Here is a 19,259-nt window from a genome sequence, read left to right on the forward strand (position 1 = left end):
TCCAGCTTAAAAAAATAAATTAAAAAATGATTATGGATGTTTTCGCTGCTGCTGTCGGTGTAATCCCTCATTCGTCCAGGCGTGTTCCATAGTAGAAAAAGCTTCAGTTGTAGTCATCTGGACTCAGTTAGAAAAAATAGACGTTTCGACTCTCATCCAAGAGTCATTGTCAATAAAAGAATTTCGGAGTTCTCGATCTAAATTCTTTTATTGACAATGACTCTTGGATGAGAGTCGAAACGTCTATTTTTTCTAACTGAGTCCAGATGACTACAACTGAAGCTTTTTCTACTTTCGCTGCTGCTGTTACAAATTTTGATATTAGCAGAAGAATGTATTAGAAATCGATTGTACAGGAGTCTGCATAAAGTCTTACTACATAACAGAGATGCACATCAGCCAGAACCACACATCGATTCCAACATCAAATTGTTTAAATTTGAATATAATCATGAATATAAGAATATAAATTGCTGAAATTTCTGGTCTAGAAAATTGTTGTGGTTGTACACTGTAGGTCTATATTTATTCAGAGAAAACTCAAATATTTGGACTCTTGAGACATTTTGTCCTCTTACTGTTATAGTGAATGAAAACATTCCTTAAATAACATTAAAACAATAATATGTATTAGATGTACAGTACTTTGTTTGACACTCAATTCGCCCCTGAAGAAGACAAGGGACACATCCGTATCAGCTGATATGAACTTAAACGTGAGTCAAATTTGTCATACAGTAAGTAGATCATGTAAGGAATGCAGTGAGAGGAGGGAGGTGGAGGAGGAGGGTGGTGGAGGAGGAGGAGGGAGGGGGAGGGTGGTGGAGGAGGAGGAGGGAGGGGGAGGGTGGTGGAGGAGGAGGGAGGGTGGTGGTGGAGGTGGAGGGGGAGGGTGGTGGAGGAGGAGGGAGGTGGAGGAGGAGGGAGGGGGAGGGTGGTGGAGGAGGAGGGAGGTGGAGGGTGGTGGAGGAGAAGGGAGGGGGAGGGTGGTGGAGGAGGAGGGAGGTGGAGGAGGAGGGAGGGGGAGGGTGGTGGAGGAGGAGGGAGGTGGAGGGTGGTGGAGGAGGAGGGAGGGGGAGGGTGGTGGTGGAGGTGGAGGGTGGTGGAGGAGGCGGGTGGTGGAGGAGGAGGGAGGGGGCGGGTGGTGGAGGAGGAGGGTGGTGGAGGAGGAGGGAGGGGGAGGAGGAGGGAGGTGGAGGAGGTGGAGGAGGGAGGTGGAGGAGGAGGTCAGGCTTTGGCCTAGTTTGACAGAGCTGTGATTTAGCCAGTCTGCGGGATCGAGGAGGTTATTTTAATTCATTTTGAGGAGGTAGTAAGAGGCGGAGGAGGGAGGTGGAGGAGGAGGGAGGTAGTAAGAGGCGGAGGAGGCACGTGAGAAGTGGGTCATAGTAAAGTCAGTTTTGGGTCAGCCGGCTCACACACAGTTAATCTGACAGAGGAGAGGAGCTTTCCAGTCACACGAGAGGTGTGCTGCCTACACAAACAGGCACGCCACTTCAAAACTTGTATTAACTAGATCTGAGACTAACTGCAAGACATCTCAAGTTGTGTGGTAATTAGTAAACTTTGGGTTGACCATGATTAGACTACCCTCTAGAGGAAACCAATGACATTGCCACAGGTAAAATGTAGGACTGTAATTAGCAACGATTGATTGATTTATGAGATAAAATCATATTCCTTTGGGCATAGTAGATCACAGTGATGGATTATTTCAAATGAAGGCTTAAGACTTACAAACATACAAACCAAACAACACATCTTTTTTACTTTAGACAGTGCAAGGAAGACAGAAGAACAGTTATGCTAAAGAATACACTGTATATTATTCTAGTAGTGTAGGCTTACAGAAAATTATTCAATTTGTAGTAAGACTGTCACAAGAGTGTATCTTGTTACGATCAGTTTCAAATGGTGGAGAGAAAGAACTGCCATAAAAAGCAGAAGAGGAACCACAAACGTGATTATCTCACATTGAAAAGGTCTGGATTGAAATGATCCTAGTAGCATGTTGTATATAGCAAACAGGACTATATTTATAAATCAGAGGAACAGTCTTACCATGTACAGTAATAATTGCATTAATTGTGCTACATAAACTGCCTGTCAAAAAAAAAAAAGGTATTCACAAACAAAAGTCACACCTTTAGCTTTGATTACAGCATTCATTCACAGTACTACCTTCAAACTAATTGCCACATCTTAGTGTAACGACTTGGCATTATTCTTTATGACAAAGTTCTGCGCATTAAAAATTGAATACATTTTTATCATCTAAAAAACATGGCCAAAATCAAAAGTATAGTGTCTAAACCAGACTTGGAGAGACTTATCCATACATTTGTCTTCGGTAGATTAGACTATTGTACATCCAGAACGCACTCCCTCTTCTTTTTAATGGTATAGCGTAAAACACATACTTTGAAGACAAACAACTGCAGTAGGTGGTGGTAAATACACCTTTAAGTTGGCAACACCATCCAGAACGCTGCTGCTTTGGTCCTGACTAGAACCAGGAAGTACGATCTCATTAGACCTGTTCTCAGGTCTCTGCACTGCCCCCTGTGGCTCAGAGAATAGACTTTAAAGCAGCTCTGTTTGTGTACAAGTCTCTCCATGGCCTAGCACCAAAGTACATCTCAGACATGTTAATGCCATATGAACTATCTCGGACTCTGAGGACCTCAGGGACCGGCCTCATTCTGCTTCACCTTAGATGTTTTCTCTTCGTGATGCCAATAATTTGACCCTTCTCAAACATACTGGCATCTTATATACTTTTTATTCCCTGTATCCGACCAGTGCTTGTTTGGCGTCATACCTTGTCATGTTTCAACTGCTTGTCTGCTGTCATCCTCAGAAGAGTCATGGGATGCTGTACAATAGAGGAAATAAAAAGTATCTATCATCAAAGATGACCAAAGGAACCTTTTGCGAGTATGTTGAGATTTTTTCCACGACCACAGGTTTTGTGTTTCTACCTGGTCGTTTCAGAAATGAGAAGCCCCTCACTGCATCAGTTGGGTTTAAAAACTGTGTTCCAACTGAAAGCCACCCATGCAGCGATCATACAATAGGAGACTTTAAATGTATTCACCTTATTCCTGAAGTCATATAATGTAATCCTTCTTCTGGTTGTATTAGTTAATGCAGGGCTGCCGACCTCCAGAGAAACTAAGTTCTACACAGACTGAAAGGTCGTTTTCAGGCCCAGTGAGTCTGTGCATTGTTGACTTGTTGGTCACATGAACATTTGACAATTTACACAAAATGTACTTTAAAGAGGCTAGATTTCCCCCTCATGCTGATCCATGGCAAAAAGAGGAAAAAGTAGGTGAGGCGGAAAGGTGAATAGAATTGTAAAAAATCGGATTTAGTCACTATAATCTTTACCAATATCAATATCTCTCTCTCTCTCTGTCACAAAAGCCTAAAGAATAAAGTCTAAAGAATTCCGCAGACACTCCATCCATCCATCCATCTTCTGCCGCTTTATCCGGGGCCGGGTCGCGGGGGCAGCAGTCTGAGCAGGGACTCCCAGACTTCCTTCTCCCCAGACACTTCCTCTAACTCCTCCGGGGGGATCCCGAGGCGTTCCCAGGCCAGCCGAGAGACATAGTCTCTCCAGCGTGTCCTGGGTCTTCCCCGGGGCCTCTTCCCGGTGGGACATGCCTGAAACACCTCCCGAGGGAGGCGCCCAGGAGCCGAGCCACCTCAGCTGGCTCCTCTCGACGTGGAGGAGCAGCGGCTCTATTTCGAGCTCCCCCCGTGTGGCCGAGCTCCTCACCTTATCTCTAAGGGAGCGCCCAGCCACACGGCGGAGGAAACTCATTTCGACCGCTTGCATCCGCGATCTTGTTCTTTCGGTCACTACCCAAAGCTCATGACCATAGGTGAGGGTAGGAACGTAGACCGACCGGTAAATAGAGAGCTTTGCCTTTCGGCTCAGCTCCCTTTTTACCACAACGGTCCGATGCAGCGACTGCATCACTGCAGCCGCTGCACCTGTCGATCTCACGCTCCATCCTTCCCTCACTCGTGAACAAGACCCCGAGATACTTGAACTCCTCCACTTGGGGCAAGGACACCCCACCCACCTGGAGAGGGCAAGCCACCTTTTTCCGGTCGAGAACCATGGGCTCGGATTTGGAGGTGCTGATTCTCATCCCAGCCGCTTCACACTCGGCTGCAAACTGTCCCAGTGCATGTTGCAGGTCCGGGTTTGATGGAGCCATCAGGACAACATCGTCTGCAAACAGCAGAGATGAGATCCTGTGGTCCCCAAACCGGACACCCTCCGACCCCCGACTGCGCCTAGAAATCCTGTCCATAAAAATTATGAACAGAACCGGTGACAAAGGGCAGCCCTGGCGGAGTCCAACATGCACTGGGAACAGGTCTGACTTACTGCCGGCAATGCGAACACAGCTCCTGCTCCGGTCATGCAGGGACCGGACAGCCCTGAGCAAAGGGCCCCGGACCCCGTACTCCCGGAGCACCCCCCAAAGGACACCCCGAGGGACACGGTTGAAAGCCGCAGACACTCATAATGCCCAAATTCATTTAAATGGGGAAAAAGTACTAATACTTTTGAAAATTCTGCAAAAAGTACAAGTTTAGCACACGTACTACTGTGAAAGCGATCATAATGAGGTATAACTTGTTGAAATCGATTAAAGCGTTAAGGAGTTGAAACTGGCTAAATGGAAAATATAATAATAAAAAAATTGTGACATCACTCACAATACAAGAACATATAGTGTCTGTGTGAAGTCATCACGCAGACACTCAATTATAAGCTTTACAATTACAAAAAACAATCAAAATATACACAGACAAAATGAAATACTCTTGAGCTAGACCCCGGCTGCAGTGACCTCACGTTTGACCTAAAAATATGGTGGGTTATGGTCAAATCCAAGTGCTTTATGCAGCCAATTGTCAGACAACACACTCCAGAAACTGCACAACACGACTCAACAAAAACTACACTGCTCTGTTTGTGAGCAGCCTGTGACAGCAGCCTGTGACAGCCTATGACGTACGGTAGTTTTATTTTCTGCATTTTTTTCTTCTCAATGTAGTGATCTTGAGATCTCTGTAAACGTTAGTGCTCTGCCCAGAAAGTTCCTCAGTATGGCATTGTTGCATCACAGTTATTTCCTTGGCTGAAAAATACCTCATAAAACATGTAATTTTACTGTGAGCAGAGTCGCCCCTCCACAGAACTGACATGTAACTTGGCGTCACCTTCTTGTCTTCTCGGAGATAGACAAGTTTAATGCCAGAAGACGTGACATAATAAACCTTCAATTTATTACTTCACTTCCATCTCTACTTCAACACTAATTTGCACGCACTCTGCTGGGATTCTTATGATAAATTAATATCATCAGTATGGTTGGAGTCATTTGACGCTCGACCAACAAACAATATTCTACCCTGTAAAGAAGCCAATTTATACATTTTCATTTATTTTACATTATCCTGATAATATTTGATAATAAAATCACCAAATAACATTAAAAATTACCACATTTCCACAGTTTTTGTTTCCAGTTTTTATAATCCCCCTGTCTTTATGTAGTGCCATGGTCAGGCCTGTCTAATCCATTAAGTGAAAGTGCATTGCAGAATAAGAGTAAGGCCAGATGTGCACTTTTTGGGATCCCCCTTTTTCCAAATGTGATCCAGGCAGATGTGGACTGATGGGTTCAGCAGTGGGCCGTGGGGGAGGGGCTCTGGACAGAACGGGATAAAGAGGCGAGAAATGGGAGAGAGGGGATTAGAGGGGGGCAGGTGCTGCTCACTTTCACTGTCATTAACTAATGATGGTCCACAGACTCAATGGGACGAAGACTGCGGCTGATATCATTGGGTCGTGTTCGCGCTAATGTTTGACGAAAAGATCAGATTTACAACTCCAATAAACTGTCCAAAGAAACATTTACAAACAATCATTTAGAGATGGGGGTATTTAAAATTTTTTATTATATTGTGGATGTTTTGCGGTTACGTAGTAAAAGTTCAGATGAGGGTATAAGGTGATATTTCAGCTCTTTTGTGATTCAATTTACAGACATTTCACATTTGTCTGATAATTAAACCTCAACTAATACATTTAAAGACACGAAAATGGATTAACATAATATTGTCTGACTATTGTTATTGGGATACTCCAAAAGAATATTGATATTATTATTGTCAATATCGCCCACCCCAAAATCAACACTGAAACTTGTATTGATACTAGCTACCGGTGCCAATTTGAGTTGAAAACAAAAATAGGACTGAATTTGGCATTTTCTGAATAGTTTTAGTCTTGATCTTTATCAGAACTAAACAAAAACATTGAATAAATGGCTCCTACTTTGTATTTGTACATAGCTTGTTCAATCATAGTGGCTTTGACGTCAGTATTGTGTGTCTGGTCTTTAAATCGAGTTTCAAATCGTATTGCGTCCACGCCGGTGATGCAGCGGTGTTGAGGCATTGCACTATCACCTCAGTGTTGTGGGTTTGTCTCCTGACCATGAGTGTTTGCAGAATGTCTTTACCCTCTCTCTCTCATTTCACACTTCAGCTGTCCAGTCCAATAAAGCCTTCGGGCCAGAAAAAAAAGAACCATTATAACAATCCCTAAACTGTGTCACTAGCATCCAAATACACACAGTCTGAGTAATATTCAGTAGATTTAGCCACATTTTTGATACAAGAAGTAATGATAAAAAAAACTTGACTTATTCACATGTTCTATACGTATAAGCTTTAGCTACAAACTTCAACATCAACAGCATTACAGTCTGTGGTATTGAGAGCACAAGAATATTCCCTGTTTAAATTGCCTGAGAGGCGGATTTCTTGTAATTACATTAAAGTAAACAGACAGCTGCAGCCCTATCTCTCATCTGCTGCTTTGTGACTTTGCCCAGACACAGTGAGCACCACCAGGCCACTGTAAATTTAGCCAGAGCCTCTCACTTTGGTGCAGTGGCGTCTGGTGGACACAGCAAGTAGAAAAGACACGCGTTACACCCAGTCAATGACCCATCTTTCTTTAGTCAAAACGCACGCATGGGCTGATTATGGGGACAATCGGAGTGCGAGCGTGTTGGTATCCTCGGCGCATGCCACTGCTGCTGTTTTGAGACTAAATTTGACAATGACCTTCCCAAAATATCAGAAGCGAGCAGCGCATGACTCCAATGCAGACAAGACGCTGTGGGATCAAAATATAAACACAGCAGTCTGGTCCCACTGCAAGTCACATACTGGCTTGAAATGTGACGAGCAATAATAAAAGCATAGAAACAAACAGAAGTCGAACATGATTTTATAGTTGATGCAAATGTAATGGTGCATAATATGAATCAACCATAACTAACTCACCAAACAATGGAATGGATACTTTGACTACCAGGACTTAACCAGTTGCTATACCGCAGCTGACTAAGGATCAGTTGCTGCCCGAGCTAAATTTAGGACTTAACCAGAACAAAACCAAGACTAAATGCTGGAATTTACAAGCACACTACAATCCCAGCAGTAAAACCTTAAAGTAAACCAGGCTTTGACATGTTTAAAGATCATAGCAATGAGAAATAAACAATTCATTCAGACCAAACCGAGATGAACACTAAAGAAACTGATGATTAATCCTCAATAACAAGACATATTCATCATTTATCATCTCTGACAAACATGGACTGAACATGGGACAAATGTGGTAAAGAAAAAGCTAATAAGTAAGTGGTTTGAATCCCACTCAGTTTTGTTGTGCCATCGGGCAGACACTACACCATGTGATTATGTGATTGTTGGTGGTCAGAGAAGCTGTTCCATTTGGTTAGCCTCAGGGCAGCTGTGGCTACTTATGTAAAGCGCTTTAAAAGAGTAGAGAATAGACAATGCTAAGACAAAATCCCAATCAACCACAGATCTATGGCTAATCTAAAAGGTTTAACAGTAGATTTAATTAAAAAAAGAAAACAATAAAACGTGAAAATGTGAATAGTAATCCAGTCTAACCTTAATAAATCAAACCGGGACTGTGCATCATGATGGACCATAACATTAAAACAAAGCCTCGACAGGCATTGGATCAGGAGTCAGGACCACCACAGCAGTACATGTCACACAAACAGTAGAAAATGACCACGGCCCGTGCATGTCGGGACGTTTATGCAGAACATTAAGAGGGTTCATCATATTAAATTCCCGTCCCGGTCAGCACCAGTAGCCCCCCCCCACCACCACCACCACCCAGCCCGCTGCCCCTCGCTGCCCCCGCCGCGTGCGTCTGACCTGCCAAGCGCCTCTCCCGGACATTCCTCCACAGCAGGTCCCAGGCTTTGGACGTGGAGTCCCGCAGCTGCTCACTGATCGACCGCCGCAGCTGAAGCTTCGCCGACTTTCGCTGGCCGCTCATGGCTGCACGCTCCGACACATATTCCCTCGCAGTGCGCCCCAAAAAACCAGCTCCACGCGCGCGCTCTCTGTGTCTCTCTGTCACGGTCACCGGTAATAGAAATAGAAAAAAAATAATAATAATAATAATAATAAAAAATCCTGCCGCGCGCGCGCTCGTCCTCTCGTCCCGTTATCCCGGTCAGGATTTCGCTTTCGCTTCGTCCCGCCGCCGCCGCCACCGCATGCGGCAACGGTCCGTCACCGCGTCGTACCTGCGTCACCGTCCTGCGAGAGCGCGCGCGCGCACGAAACGCTGACTCGGGCGCGTATATTATTATTGTATGACTGGATAAAGCAAGTCACCGTTCCCCACCGTGTCCCGCGGGCGCCCTGTCCCCGACGCACGTAAACCGTCTCCAAATAACTGGCGCACTGACGAGGAGCGCCAAATGCAAGAGGCGGTTTCTCAGCGTCTCTCTCTCTCTCTCTCTCTCCCCCTCTTCCCCCCCCCCCTCTGCCTTTTCCTCTCCTAAATAGATGTAGCTACAACTCAAGCCCACCCTCAGCCCCCAACCCACACAAGGATCTCTTTCAATGCGCTCCTATACATGCCAATAACACACAACATAGTCCTGTGTTGTGCAGTGGGAATACTTGTGTGCTGTGTGTCCTGGGCCACTCACAAACATGTCTCACATTAGTCATGGGCTTAACATATCAGGGCTGTGGGGTCACATTGTGGAGCAGGACGGTCCATAGTCCGGCAGAAGTGTAGAGTTTAGTCTTCTTTTTTTGTTTTGCACATTCACCGCTCCAAAATTGGAACAAACCCCAAGTCTGGACAGGTATTCACAGCGTTAAAGTGGTCTGAAGTCTGTCCTGCATGTTCGAGAATCACTTGATCTATGGTTTGTACTGTTTTGGTTTTAACCCTGATCAGATTGAATCATTTGTCAGTCATTTTGGTTTACACATGTCTTTTCTGTATCATGTAGTTATTCTAAATCTAATCTTTCGCACATTTCTTCCCCCCTGTTACATCCTCATCATTTTCTTTCTACTTCTTCTGTCTTGTTTATTTTATCTGTACATTATTGTGTATTGTACGTGGTGTCCCCCATCTGTAAATACCCCCCCTTTTTGTATATGTCATAGCGTCCTGAAAAGCGCTATATAAATAAAATATTTATTATTTATTATTATTATATTTGGCACTATGCAGTTTATCTACGCAGGTCGTTGTAGGCTATAACTCTAGAATCTAACGGTGAATTCACACATGCCATGATTTGGTCCTGTTTTGAGCTCAGTTTTGGTCATGTTCTAGGTTTAGCCTCGTCTGGGTCTTGATTTAGTCCCAGGTTTAGTCCCTTCTTGTTCCCTTTGGATGCATTCACACTTACGCAGAGACCACAACAAAACTGGGACAACTAAACTGAACCAATTCAGCATGATGGGATCTCCCAACTTATTATTGATTGAAAAATATAAGCTATAACTTTTTTACAATTGTGCTCCTTTACAGCTGAGTGCAGTTTGTCTGCTAACAATGGGACAATGTAGCTATAGTTTATAAAGCAATATAGTTCAAAGATCACTACTTTATGCAATTTGATACTGGTGAAACAGTAAGTAAAAACTATGATATATTTCCCGTACATGATGCCAGGACATTGAGGCGTATCAAACGTCTAAATCCTTTAATGATTCAGTCTGAGGTGTGAACATGTTGTGTCCTGAGGGACGGACGTTATGGACATTATACATTAAGCGGTCAGCAGTAATGCAGAGTGTGAATACTGTGCATAGCGGTTGGATACACTGAATTTGATTGAGTAAATACAAGTAATAGAAGAGTATTAGTGAAAGTCCTCTGTAAACTACGACCGTTCACCTCATTGACAGCTCCGAATCCAGAGTTACTCTTGTGACGTCCCAGGAATGTCGCTGAGGGAGACGACGGGACACTTTTAGGATGCTCCTCAGCTGCTGTCCGTGAGGCTCCTCGGAAGTCCTGTTTGAGGTGTTGAGTTCCAGGTCAGAGAAAAGCCGTGATTGTAAAGAGAGGAGAGGAACAAGAACGAGAGTGTGCCTCCCGTTTGGGCCAGTTTAAACATGTCTGCCCTCGCTGTGGTCAGCAGAAGTCCACCACTTGACCGCGCTGCTTGACCGTTGTAATTTAGACAAAAGAGCAAAAACCGCACCAAAGCAAAAATGTGGGCGATCGTTGAAAAGTGACTCCTCTTTAGATTCACTTAAACCCATCAAGCCTAAAAACAAAACTAAACTGCAATATTGTTTAAGCTTAATAATATAAATGGGACCATTGAGTTCCTGTTCAAAACTGCAGAACTTTTTAAAGCTTAAGGATATGATTAGTTTCCAAACTGCACATTTTACTGAAGGGAAAATATTTATAATTCAACACAACTAAGAAAGGTTTTTGTGTTTCTGTTTGTGGAGTTAGATAATGGAACTGTATGAATGAAGATCTCAAACAATGTCCGAATACAAAAAGGTTTAAACCAAAATTCAGAGAAATTATTATAGCAATGTGTGCAGTTTTATGTGGTGTCAAGTTAATATGCACTGACACGAAAAACGTCAAGGGTGAAGTCATTTATTTAGTAAACTGAAATCTAGTAGAGCAGTAAACCAGAGTAAAAAGGAAGTCATCTTTTATACCAAAGGCATTCACCAGTAAATTTGAATCAATTAGGGCAGAAGCATGATATTGTTACAATACTTTTATTTTATTTAAAACAAGTACACACACACACACACACACACACACACACACACAGGCGAACCAACCGGACATAGTGGTGGTCTCAAGGGTCAGAGGAAAGCCGAGGTGGTGGACATTGCAGTTCCATGTGATGGCAACATCCGGAATAAGGAACATGAGAAACTAGAGAAATACCAAGGCCTCAGAGAGGAGCTGGAGAAGGCCTGGAGCGTGAAGGTATCGGTGGTGCCCGTAGTGATTGGAGCACTTGGGGCAGTGACCCTCAAACTAGAGGAATGACTTGAACAGATCCATGGAAAGACATCGGAAATCTCGGTCCAGAAAGGTGCAGGAACAGCAAAGATACTGAAGAACCCTCAAGCTCCCAGGGGCCTCTGGCAGAGGACCCGAGCTTGAAGGGGGAGAAGTAGAGACAGAGACCACCCGCGGAGGGTGAGGTGAGAGAAGTTTATATATAATATATATATAACTCAAGTCTTAATTTTTTAAATAATAACAAATGAGTACAGAGAAGTGGGCGGAGATACATGAATCCATCAAAAATATGTACTTTTGTATGAGATGCATAGCCAGCCAAACTCTGTTTAGTCTGCTTTAAATATGACATGAAATATTATCTAATCTGAGTGTTTTAGTATATAAAAATGTTCTGTACTAAGATTAGCCCCAAATTAATGGAAACATTAGCAATAATAAGAGCTGACAGGACCACCAATATGTAGCACGCCCAAACGTAGATAAAAGGAAACATCAAAAGACTTTATAGTTTTAATGAAATTGTGATTTTAGTTCAGATTGTTTCTGTAAATAAACCATGTATCCACAAGCTGCAGAGGCTGAGGCTACAATCATTCATTCATTTTCTACCGCTTGTTCGCGTCTGGGGTCGTGGGCGTGACTGGAGCCTTTCCCAGTGACTTTGGGCCTTAGGCGGGGTGCACCCTGGAGAGGGACCAGCTCGTCGCAGGGTTAACACAGAGACGGACACAAAGACAAGGACACTGGTCGACAAGGCATGTCTGCAATGAATTAGGCATGTTCTACAGAGTTTTGAAGGAGCAAAGGACAAAAGCAATAAACAACCATCCTTTGAGATTTATTAATAGAAACATTTAAAAGGTTTCTACTCCTTTTTAGACAACAATGTTTGGGTGAGGGGAAAATGGGCAACTCTGTATTGAACAACAAGCTACATACAGTTCATAACATTCAACGAGACCAAGTTAACATTCAGGTAAAACACGAGTCGGTCAAAATGTGCTTGTGAGTAAAAGTATAGATTTTTCACGCTCGAGTCACAGGCCCTTGTGACCTTGTGAGTCTCTCATGTGTGGACTTAAGGATTAGTGGGTATTAACACATTATCAAGTCGATGTACAGAGACAACTACCGTAACCACCTTCCCCTCACTGCGCAAGAAATCCAATATTGGTCAGAAAGTCAGAATAATTAAACCACAAATACTCCCATGCTGGGTTTCAATGCCTTTTGGGGACACTGCATTAACTGCATACATCTCCTGAAGACTTATCCTACACATAACTATAATTACTGCTCACCTGACCTTTATCCAAACCCTCACTTTCACCTAAATTAAGCCATATCTTAACTTTAAACCATGTTGTCTCATCTAATATTGAAGGATTTACGTCACTGTGATGAAGACTCGCACGCGCACATTCTCTCCTTTTACTTAATGTATTATGCATATTATTTTAGTTCATATACTTTGCTATGTGGAATGAGATTGAAGTGCGGGGGAAGACATTCAGCAATTTGATAAACCCAAAGCCAGAATTGATCTCATAACGGCACATAGGCCAGTGTACAGTGCGTGCTGCTATAAAACCCATTAGTCCAGCACAAGTTATCGTTTGTAATATATATTTTTTCACTACATGCTCACCAACTATTTATATTTTTTAATCATTTCACCTTTGGGTTGTACTTACATGCCACTGTAGTGTATTGGTTACAGTTGTTGCACACGTGTCGTTAGGAATGGGCGATATATTGGTTTCAGAATGGGTATATTGATATTTTCACCAGTCAATATAGAAAAAAATATATGGCAATTATGTTTACGCAATTTTGTAACCAATTACTTTATGCCAAAATACATTGTTATTACTTTTAACTTTGTGAACATGCGGCAGTTCTACCCCCGCTCTTTCCCTTTCACACTTCAGCTGTCCTGTCGAACAAAGCCTTAGGGCAGAAAACTTAACGGAAAAGAATATAAAACAGTAAACCGGTTGACAAATAATTCATTCAAATATTTATTATTCATTAAAGATGTACTTAAAATAGATCATCGCTTTATACTGGAAATGGACCTTTCTTCACGTCCATCATTGTGCAGTAAACGGTGTTAAAAGGTGGATTAAGGTTGAGAGGGCGGTGAGAGGATCAGATATCAGTGTTTTTGAAGCTGCACCAAAAACCGTAATGGCTTTGATGCTGGATCAGTTCAGCATTTCACGTCTGCTCTGGTATATTCTTGTATATTGTAGGTGAGAAGCTGAGGTCCACTTTTTAGCCTGAGAGCAGAGAAACCCCACAACAGCAGTGTCTTAAAGCTGTAGCCAATCAAAGCACACATTCACACATTCTTGGAACCCGACTGGCCAATCGAAGCGGGGCAGTGGACTCTAGTCCGAACAGGATTAAGGAAATGTCCCTATTCAAATACACAGGGGCGTCTTCACCTCCAGAACCTCTGCAGTGGTCAGACAAATGCAGCCGGTCGAGTTGGATAATTACTTTCTTTGCCCAACACCAGGTTATATGAGGTGAGAAAACTGTGTCAAAAAACCACAGAGGACTGTAAATATGCTATAAGAGCTCTTTCTGGCACCGGCTGGTCCTGTTTTCACTGCAGAGATTATATGCCAACGTACACTATGTTGCAGGTGTGAGTACAATAAAAATGAGTAGAACGTATCACATTAAGGGGAATAACATTACATAAAGAACACACTATGCATACACCAGGATACTTTTATGTTTATGATGGCCTAGTAACTGAACCGAATTGTCAAGTTCTAGTTAAATACAATAAATTGTATTGTACTTCACAACCTTAACAAGCCTCTCAAAGCACTAGTCATTATCCATTGACTGTCCAAACCTGTTTGTTTGTTTGTTTGATATTGACAAAAAATGATCTTGATTATTTTGAGTATCCTGATAATCGATAGTCAGACAATATGATGTTAAAGGCGCAATGGACGATTTTTTAGCGATTTGAGAACGCAGGCAGAAGTGCGCACTCCCCAGTGTGGACTGATACAACACACACGTGCGTTTGTTTATTAGCGCGACGGATTGCATTGCATCTCTTGTCTCCCGTAGATTTCCGTCTCTTATGAGACAGCTCGAACAGTCTTTCTCCGTCTTCATTTTGTCCTGTACACTGAGGGAACTATATTATGATAGATCAATACGCTTAGACACGCGGAAACGTGGGGACGAGCCACACGCGGCTGCAGGTGAGCGGTAGGTGCGTTTTATGATTGATACGTGGCAGGACTAATTGGCAGTCCACGCCACGAGGAAATAAGACTCAGATTTGGGTCAAAAAAATCGTCCATTCAACCTTTAATGTGTTAAAAAATATCTTTTGAAATATCATAAAATTGTGAGATGTCTGCAAAATGATTCACAAAAGTGCAGAAATATACTCTCATTTGAAAGTCTGCAACATCATTTTGCATAGCTTCAAATCAACAGTCATGATATTATCTTAAGTTTGATATATTGCCAACCTCTAGTCTGGAACCAAAGCTGCCCTGCTGCAGACTGATGGAAGTGAGGCTGCTACTCTGGGCCATTGGCCTTTCTGGCCCCAACAATCACTAACTCAGTGCGTTCACACAGGCAAAGTGGCGTCAGTGTCAAAGGCCCTGTACTTCCTTTTGAACCATGACTGAAGAATATGTTTAATTCTCTCACGCTGACATTACAACTCTCCTTTGGACAAAGCATTGCCTTTAAAAATGCATAGATCATTTCCTTAATAATTACACTGCATGGTGTCCAGGACATTTTTCTTCAAGTGAAATAAACAAGAGTCAAGAACAGGCCTGCAACAGCAGACAACCTCAAAAACAGAAAACGGGAACAAAACTATTGAAAATCAAATAAGATTAAAGCATTCTATTTATATAGCGGACACCACAGAAGTATTAGTTATCATGAATTATGCAGACAGAAATAAAATACGGTCCCCTGGCCAATATTTATTTAAGACTTCTATTTCAGATTTGACGAATACAATTTAATGTGATCCTAGTAGTAGAACATTTTGTGACGCTGAGGTGATGAATTGGTCCAATGTGGCTGTTCATTTCATCTCAGAAATCGCAGTAATTGTCATCTAGCTTTTAAGCTACCGTACACAGTCAATACCTGCCTTTTCCTCATCATGTTGATGCGAGCGAGTCCAGTGCGATCAATGATTTAACAGACCATGCGATCAAAGACAGTGACGTGTGCGTCTTGTACAGCTGGACAGTCTTAAATTTTACATGCGTGTTTCTACCATGCTCTTCCTGGCATCTATTTTAAGCAACGCTGCCATCCAGTCCATCCAATCTGCCCAACTCACTCATCACACATACCCGCAGTGCCCCTACTATACATCATCTTAAGCACCGCACACTTAAGATTTCAACACGCGTCGCGAGCTAACCCAAACACACCGACACTTGCACGTGTATTTAGAGTCTACTACAGATAGTGGTGTCGGTGAAGGTGAGGTTGCCCTGCTACCTGCTTTGACAATCTATTGATGGTGATACATAAGGAGAAAATAGTGGTTTGTAATTGTTCCTGAATGGTAAAAGTAAAGTTACCTAAAAATGAAAATATAGCTACCTTACTAATGCCACTGCTAACACTTTGTTGATACATTTACTCAGATAATCCACTATCTTATGATGGTAGACGTAGTAGATAAGTAGATTTAGTTACCTTCCAGCTCTGAACAGATGGCTGCATTGACCTTGTCCTAAATTCCTATGGTCATTATTACTATTATCTGTTTGAGTGGTGCTCTGGAGCACACACACCTAATCATCCCACTCTGACGTTCAGTGGATCCATATGTTTCCCAGCTTATCAAAATACTGTTTGCACATCTGGTCAGGAGCTGGAGAGAAGTGCTACAACTGTCATTTTCACTTTAGCCAACATTTAGAATAAACAAACATAACTACATAGAATAAAATAGTTCTAACCTCGGGCTGGGCAATTCATCGAAAGATCGACAGATTGAGTCATGTGATATCGTTAATTATTTGGGAGGTTTTTTTTTTTTTTATAATCGAGAGTCCACAAGGTATTTGGAGCAGAAGTCACAAGAATTTTGATCATCATTTGTGTTAAATAGCACAGATTAAAAGTTTGTATGGTTTATCTTCATGAAATCATTACTAAAGGACAATTTTACTTTGTTTGTGACCAAATAAAAAAAGACCAAAGAAAATATCAGAAATCGAGATCAATCAATGTGAGAAAAAACAAAAAAACAACCTTTTTCCCCCCAGATCGCCCAGCCCAACTCAAACCCATGAATTTGTCAAGATGGCATGTTTTCCATCCTTTAACAGTCATGCTACTCTCTATTTGGACCATTATTATTTTATTTTAAGCCCTATACAAAGGTTTTAAAACATGGATAAAGATTAAACATAATTGTGCATCCACATAATCCACAAAATCGACTGACCTTTCTTCTTTTAAAAGAGATTTGCTCTTTGAAATTTGCATGTGAATTACAGACAAACTGTTCTAGACATTTTACCCACGAAAATCATTATAATCGCACAATAGGTTGTGGGTCATGATAAGGTTAAATAGACTAAATATTGTATGAAATATTTTTCTATTAACATTTTCAAATATTTCAAAACAAAATTCAGTTTTCCTTTGCATCTTCTTTTCTAGTTTCACCACTGCATCCTTCTGTGCAGTGACTGGCTTGTTGTTTTTCATGTCATCTCACCCTGTCAAATAAGGAGGGCTTAGCACCAGGATAAGAACTGCAACTGACTTGTTGATTTTAGGAGAACATGCTAGATTTAACAGGTTAGGAGTTAAAAAGCTATAGTGAATAGAAAATGCCATTTTAATAAAACCACAGTGATGTTTTTCATTATAACAGCATGGCTCTAGACGCTTCAAGACTATATGTCAGTTTAATTTTGAGGAGTGATCATGTTGACTTGACCCTCTTGGCCTCGATGCAGCGCAGCCACAGCGTGACTGACATGTGCTCTCAGTAGACATAAAGGCTTTTAACAAACTCAAGAGTCAGCAAATCACAGCAGTAACCAAAGATGTGAAAAGATATCACCAAACAGAAAGATTGTTATTTTGAATATTGCTCAAGTCATTTAAGCTTCCAGTGGAGGGGGAACATTTTTATAGAGGCCATAATTCATATTTTCCTGTGTAGATATTTTATACAGATCAGCTGGCTGGACTGAATGCAGTACCAGTGGAAGAAAGTATACATTTTATTATTTTATCCTTATGCGTCATCGTAAAAAGGTTGTGAAGGGCTGAGACGGGCCAAACTTAAGCCAAAGTCACATCTATCAGCGCACCAGAGCTTAAGTCAACAGTATCAATGAGGCTCTGTCAATATTTCTGCTGAAGCCATCGCGGAATGTTGCTCTGGTCAAGTCTTTCCCAATAAAGGCCAAACTGAAAAGTGGGTCAAGAGCTAATTCGAAAAGTGTCCTCTGTCTCACTCTCCAAAAACAGCAAACAACTTCCCCCGTGCAGCAGTGACCAGAGGACATGGTCTGTACCTCCTGGCTCTACACTTAAAGCTGCACCTACACCACACGCAAAGAGGTGCCAAGCCAGGTGCTACATTAGAAGAGCACACACATGATATTGCACATGATTAATAATTAGAAACTGCAGCACTTATTTTTACAGCAAAACTAATATGTAAATGAGAGTTTAGCGTCCGAGCAGAAGGACAGCGCTGCTCCTAATGCAGTTGGAGCGTGCCGTACGCAAACGCATGCATTAAATTATGACTTTGAATGAATATGTTGAAAAACATTCAGTTGTAGTAATCAGGACACTGTTTTTTGAAAAACAAGACGTTTTGACTCTCATCCAAAAGTCATTCTTAATCTGCGGATCTAGTCTCGGACTCTGATATTGAACCTACTCTGGACTGCGATCACTATAAGATAAGATAATCCTTTATTGTCCCACATGGGGAAATTTCATTGATGCAGCGCAGGTAGATACAGAGGTAGATACAGAAGAACAGATCACTTATAGGAAGTTTGAAAAACACTCTCAGTAGAAGAACTCTTATAAACAAAAACTCCCATTACCCAACAAGGGATGGAGGGGAAAAATAATAAAGATAAAAATAAATAATTAAATACATAAATACCATTGCATGTGATCACGACAGTAATATAATATAATATATATATATATAATAGATAGATATAGATATATACAATTATAATAATATAATCATAATAATAAATTATATAATATATATAACTATTATCTGTGCATCTGTAGACTCTTCAAACAATAAGTACATTAGTAAATTTGTATTTTTTTTTATCCGCAGAAAAAGACAAATATTGGATGTTGCTACTAGCTGCAAAAAAAAGAGTGTCCTATTATGCATAGGGATGTCAACATTATTTGGTTAATTGATAATCGTCTGAATAATCATTCAGGTGACAATAATCACAAGAACTAAAAAACGCAACCATTTTAGGATCTAAATCAAGTCATTTCAATTCAATCTCTACTCAAAAAAGCTCGTCTTTCTTTACTATTGGAACAGAAATGTATTAGAATCACAGAAAATTAAGGATTTCATTGTTATTTTGTTGTGTGCCAATAATCTTTTTTTTTAGTACTCTAGACATGCCATGGTATTTCTTAATAGCAACTGAAAGTATTTATTTTCAACAGATCAAAAACCACCACCAGTTAAAGACTATATGGACTAGACAGTGCTGTGTCTGGTATTTGCAGACCGGGGCGGGGGGTTGAGGGCTGCAGCGTGTGGTATGGAAGTTGCAAGACCTGGGGCAGCACCAACAAT

General features: G+C 41.7%; 1 protein-coding gene across 1 annotated transcript in view; it reads right to left on the reverse strand.

Annotated features, from left to right (window-relative positions):
• stard13a (StAR related lipid transfer domain containing 13a) overlaps positions 1 to 8,485 on the reverse strand; it is a 37,104-nt gene extending 28,619 nt beyond the window's left edge. Inside the window, exon 1 of the mRNA XM_072445879.1 lies at positions 8,305 to 8,485. Coding sequence (XP_072301980.1) covers positions 8,305 to 8,428 — 124 coding nt within the window. The 5' untranslated portion in view covers positions 8,429 to 8,485. The remainder of the gene's footprint in view (positions 1 to 8,304) is intronic.
• Between the last annotated feature and the right edge of the window lie 10,774 nt (positions 8,486 to 19,259).

This window comes from Eucyclogobius newberryi, unplaced genomic scaffold (assembly GCF_026437365.1).
Source record: "Eucyclogobius newberryi isolate DKJ021-1_F unplaced genomic scaffold, fEucNew1.0.hap1 SCAF_15, whole genome shotgun sequence".
In the NCBI taxonomy this organism is placed as follows: domain Eukaryota; kingdom Metazoa; phylum Chordata; class Actinopteri; order Gobiiformes; family Gobiidae; genus Eucyclogobius; species Eucyclogobius newberryi.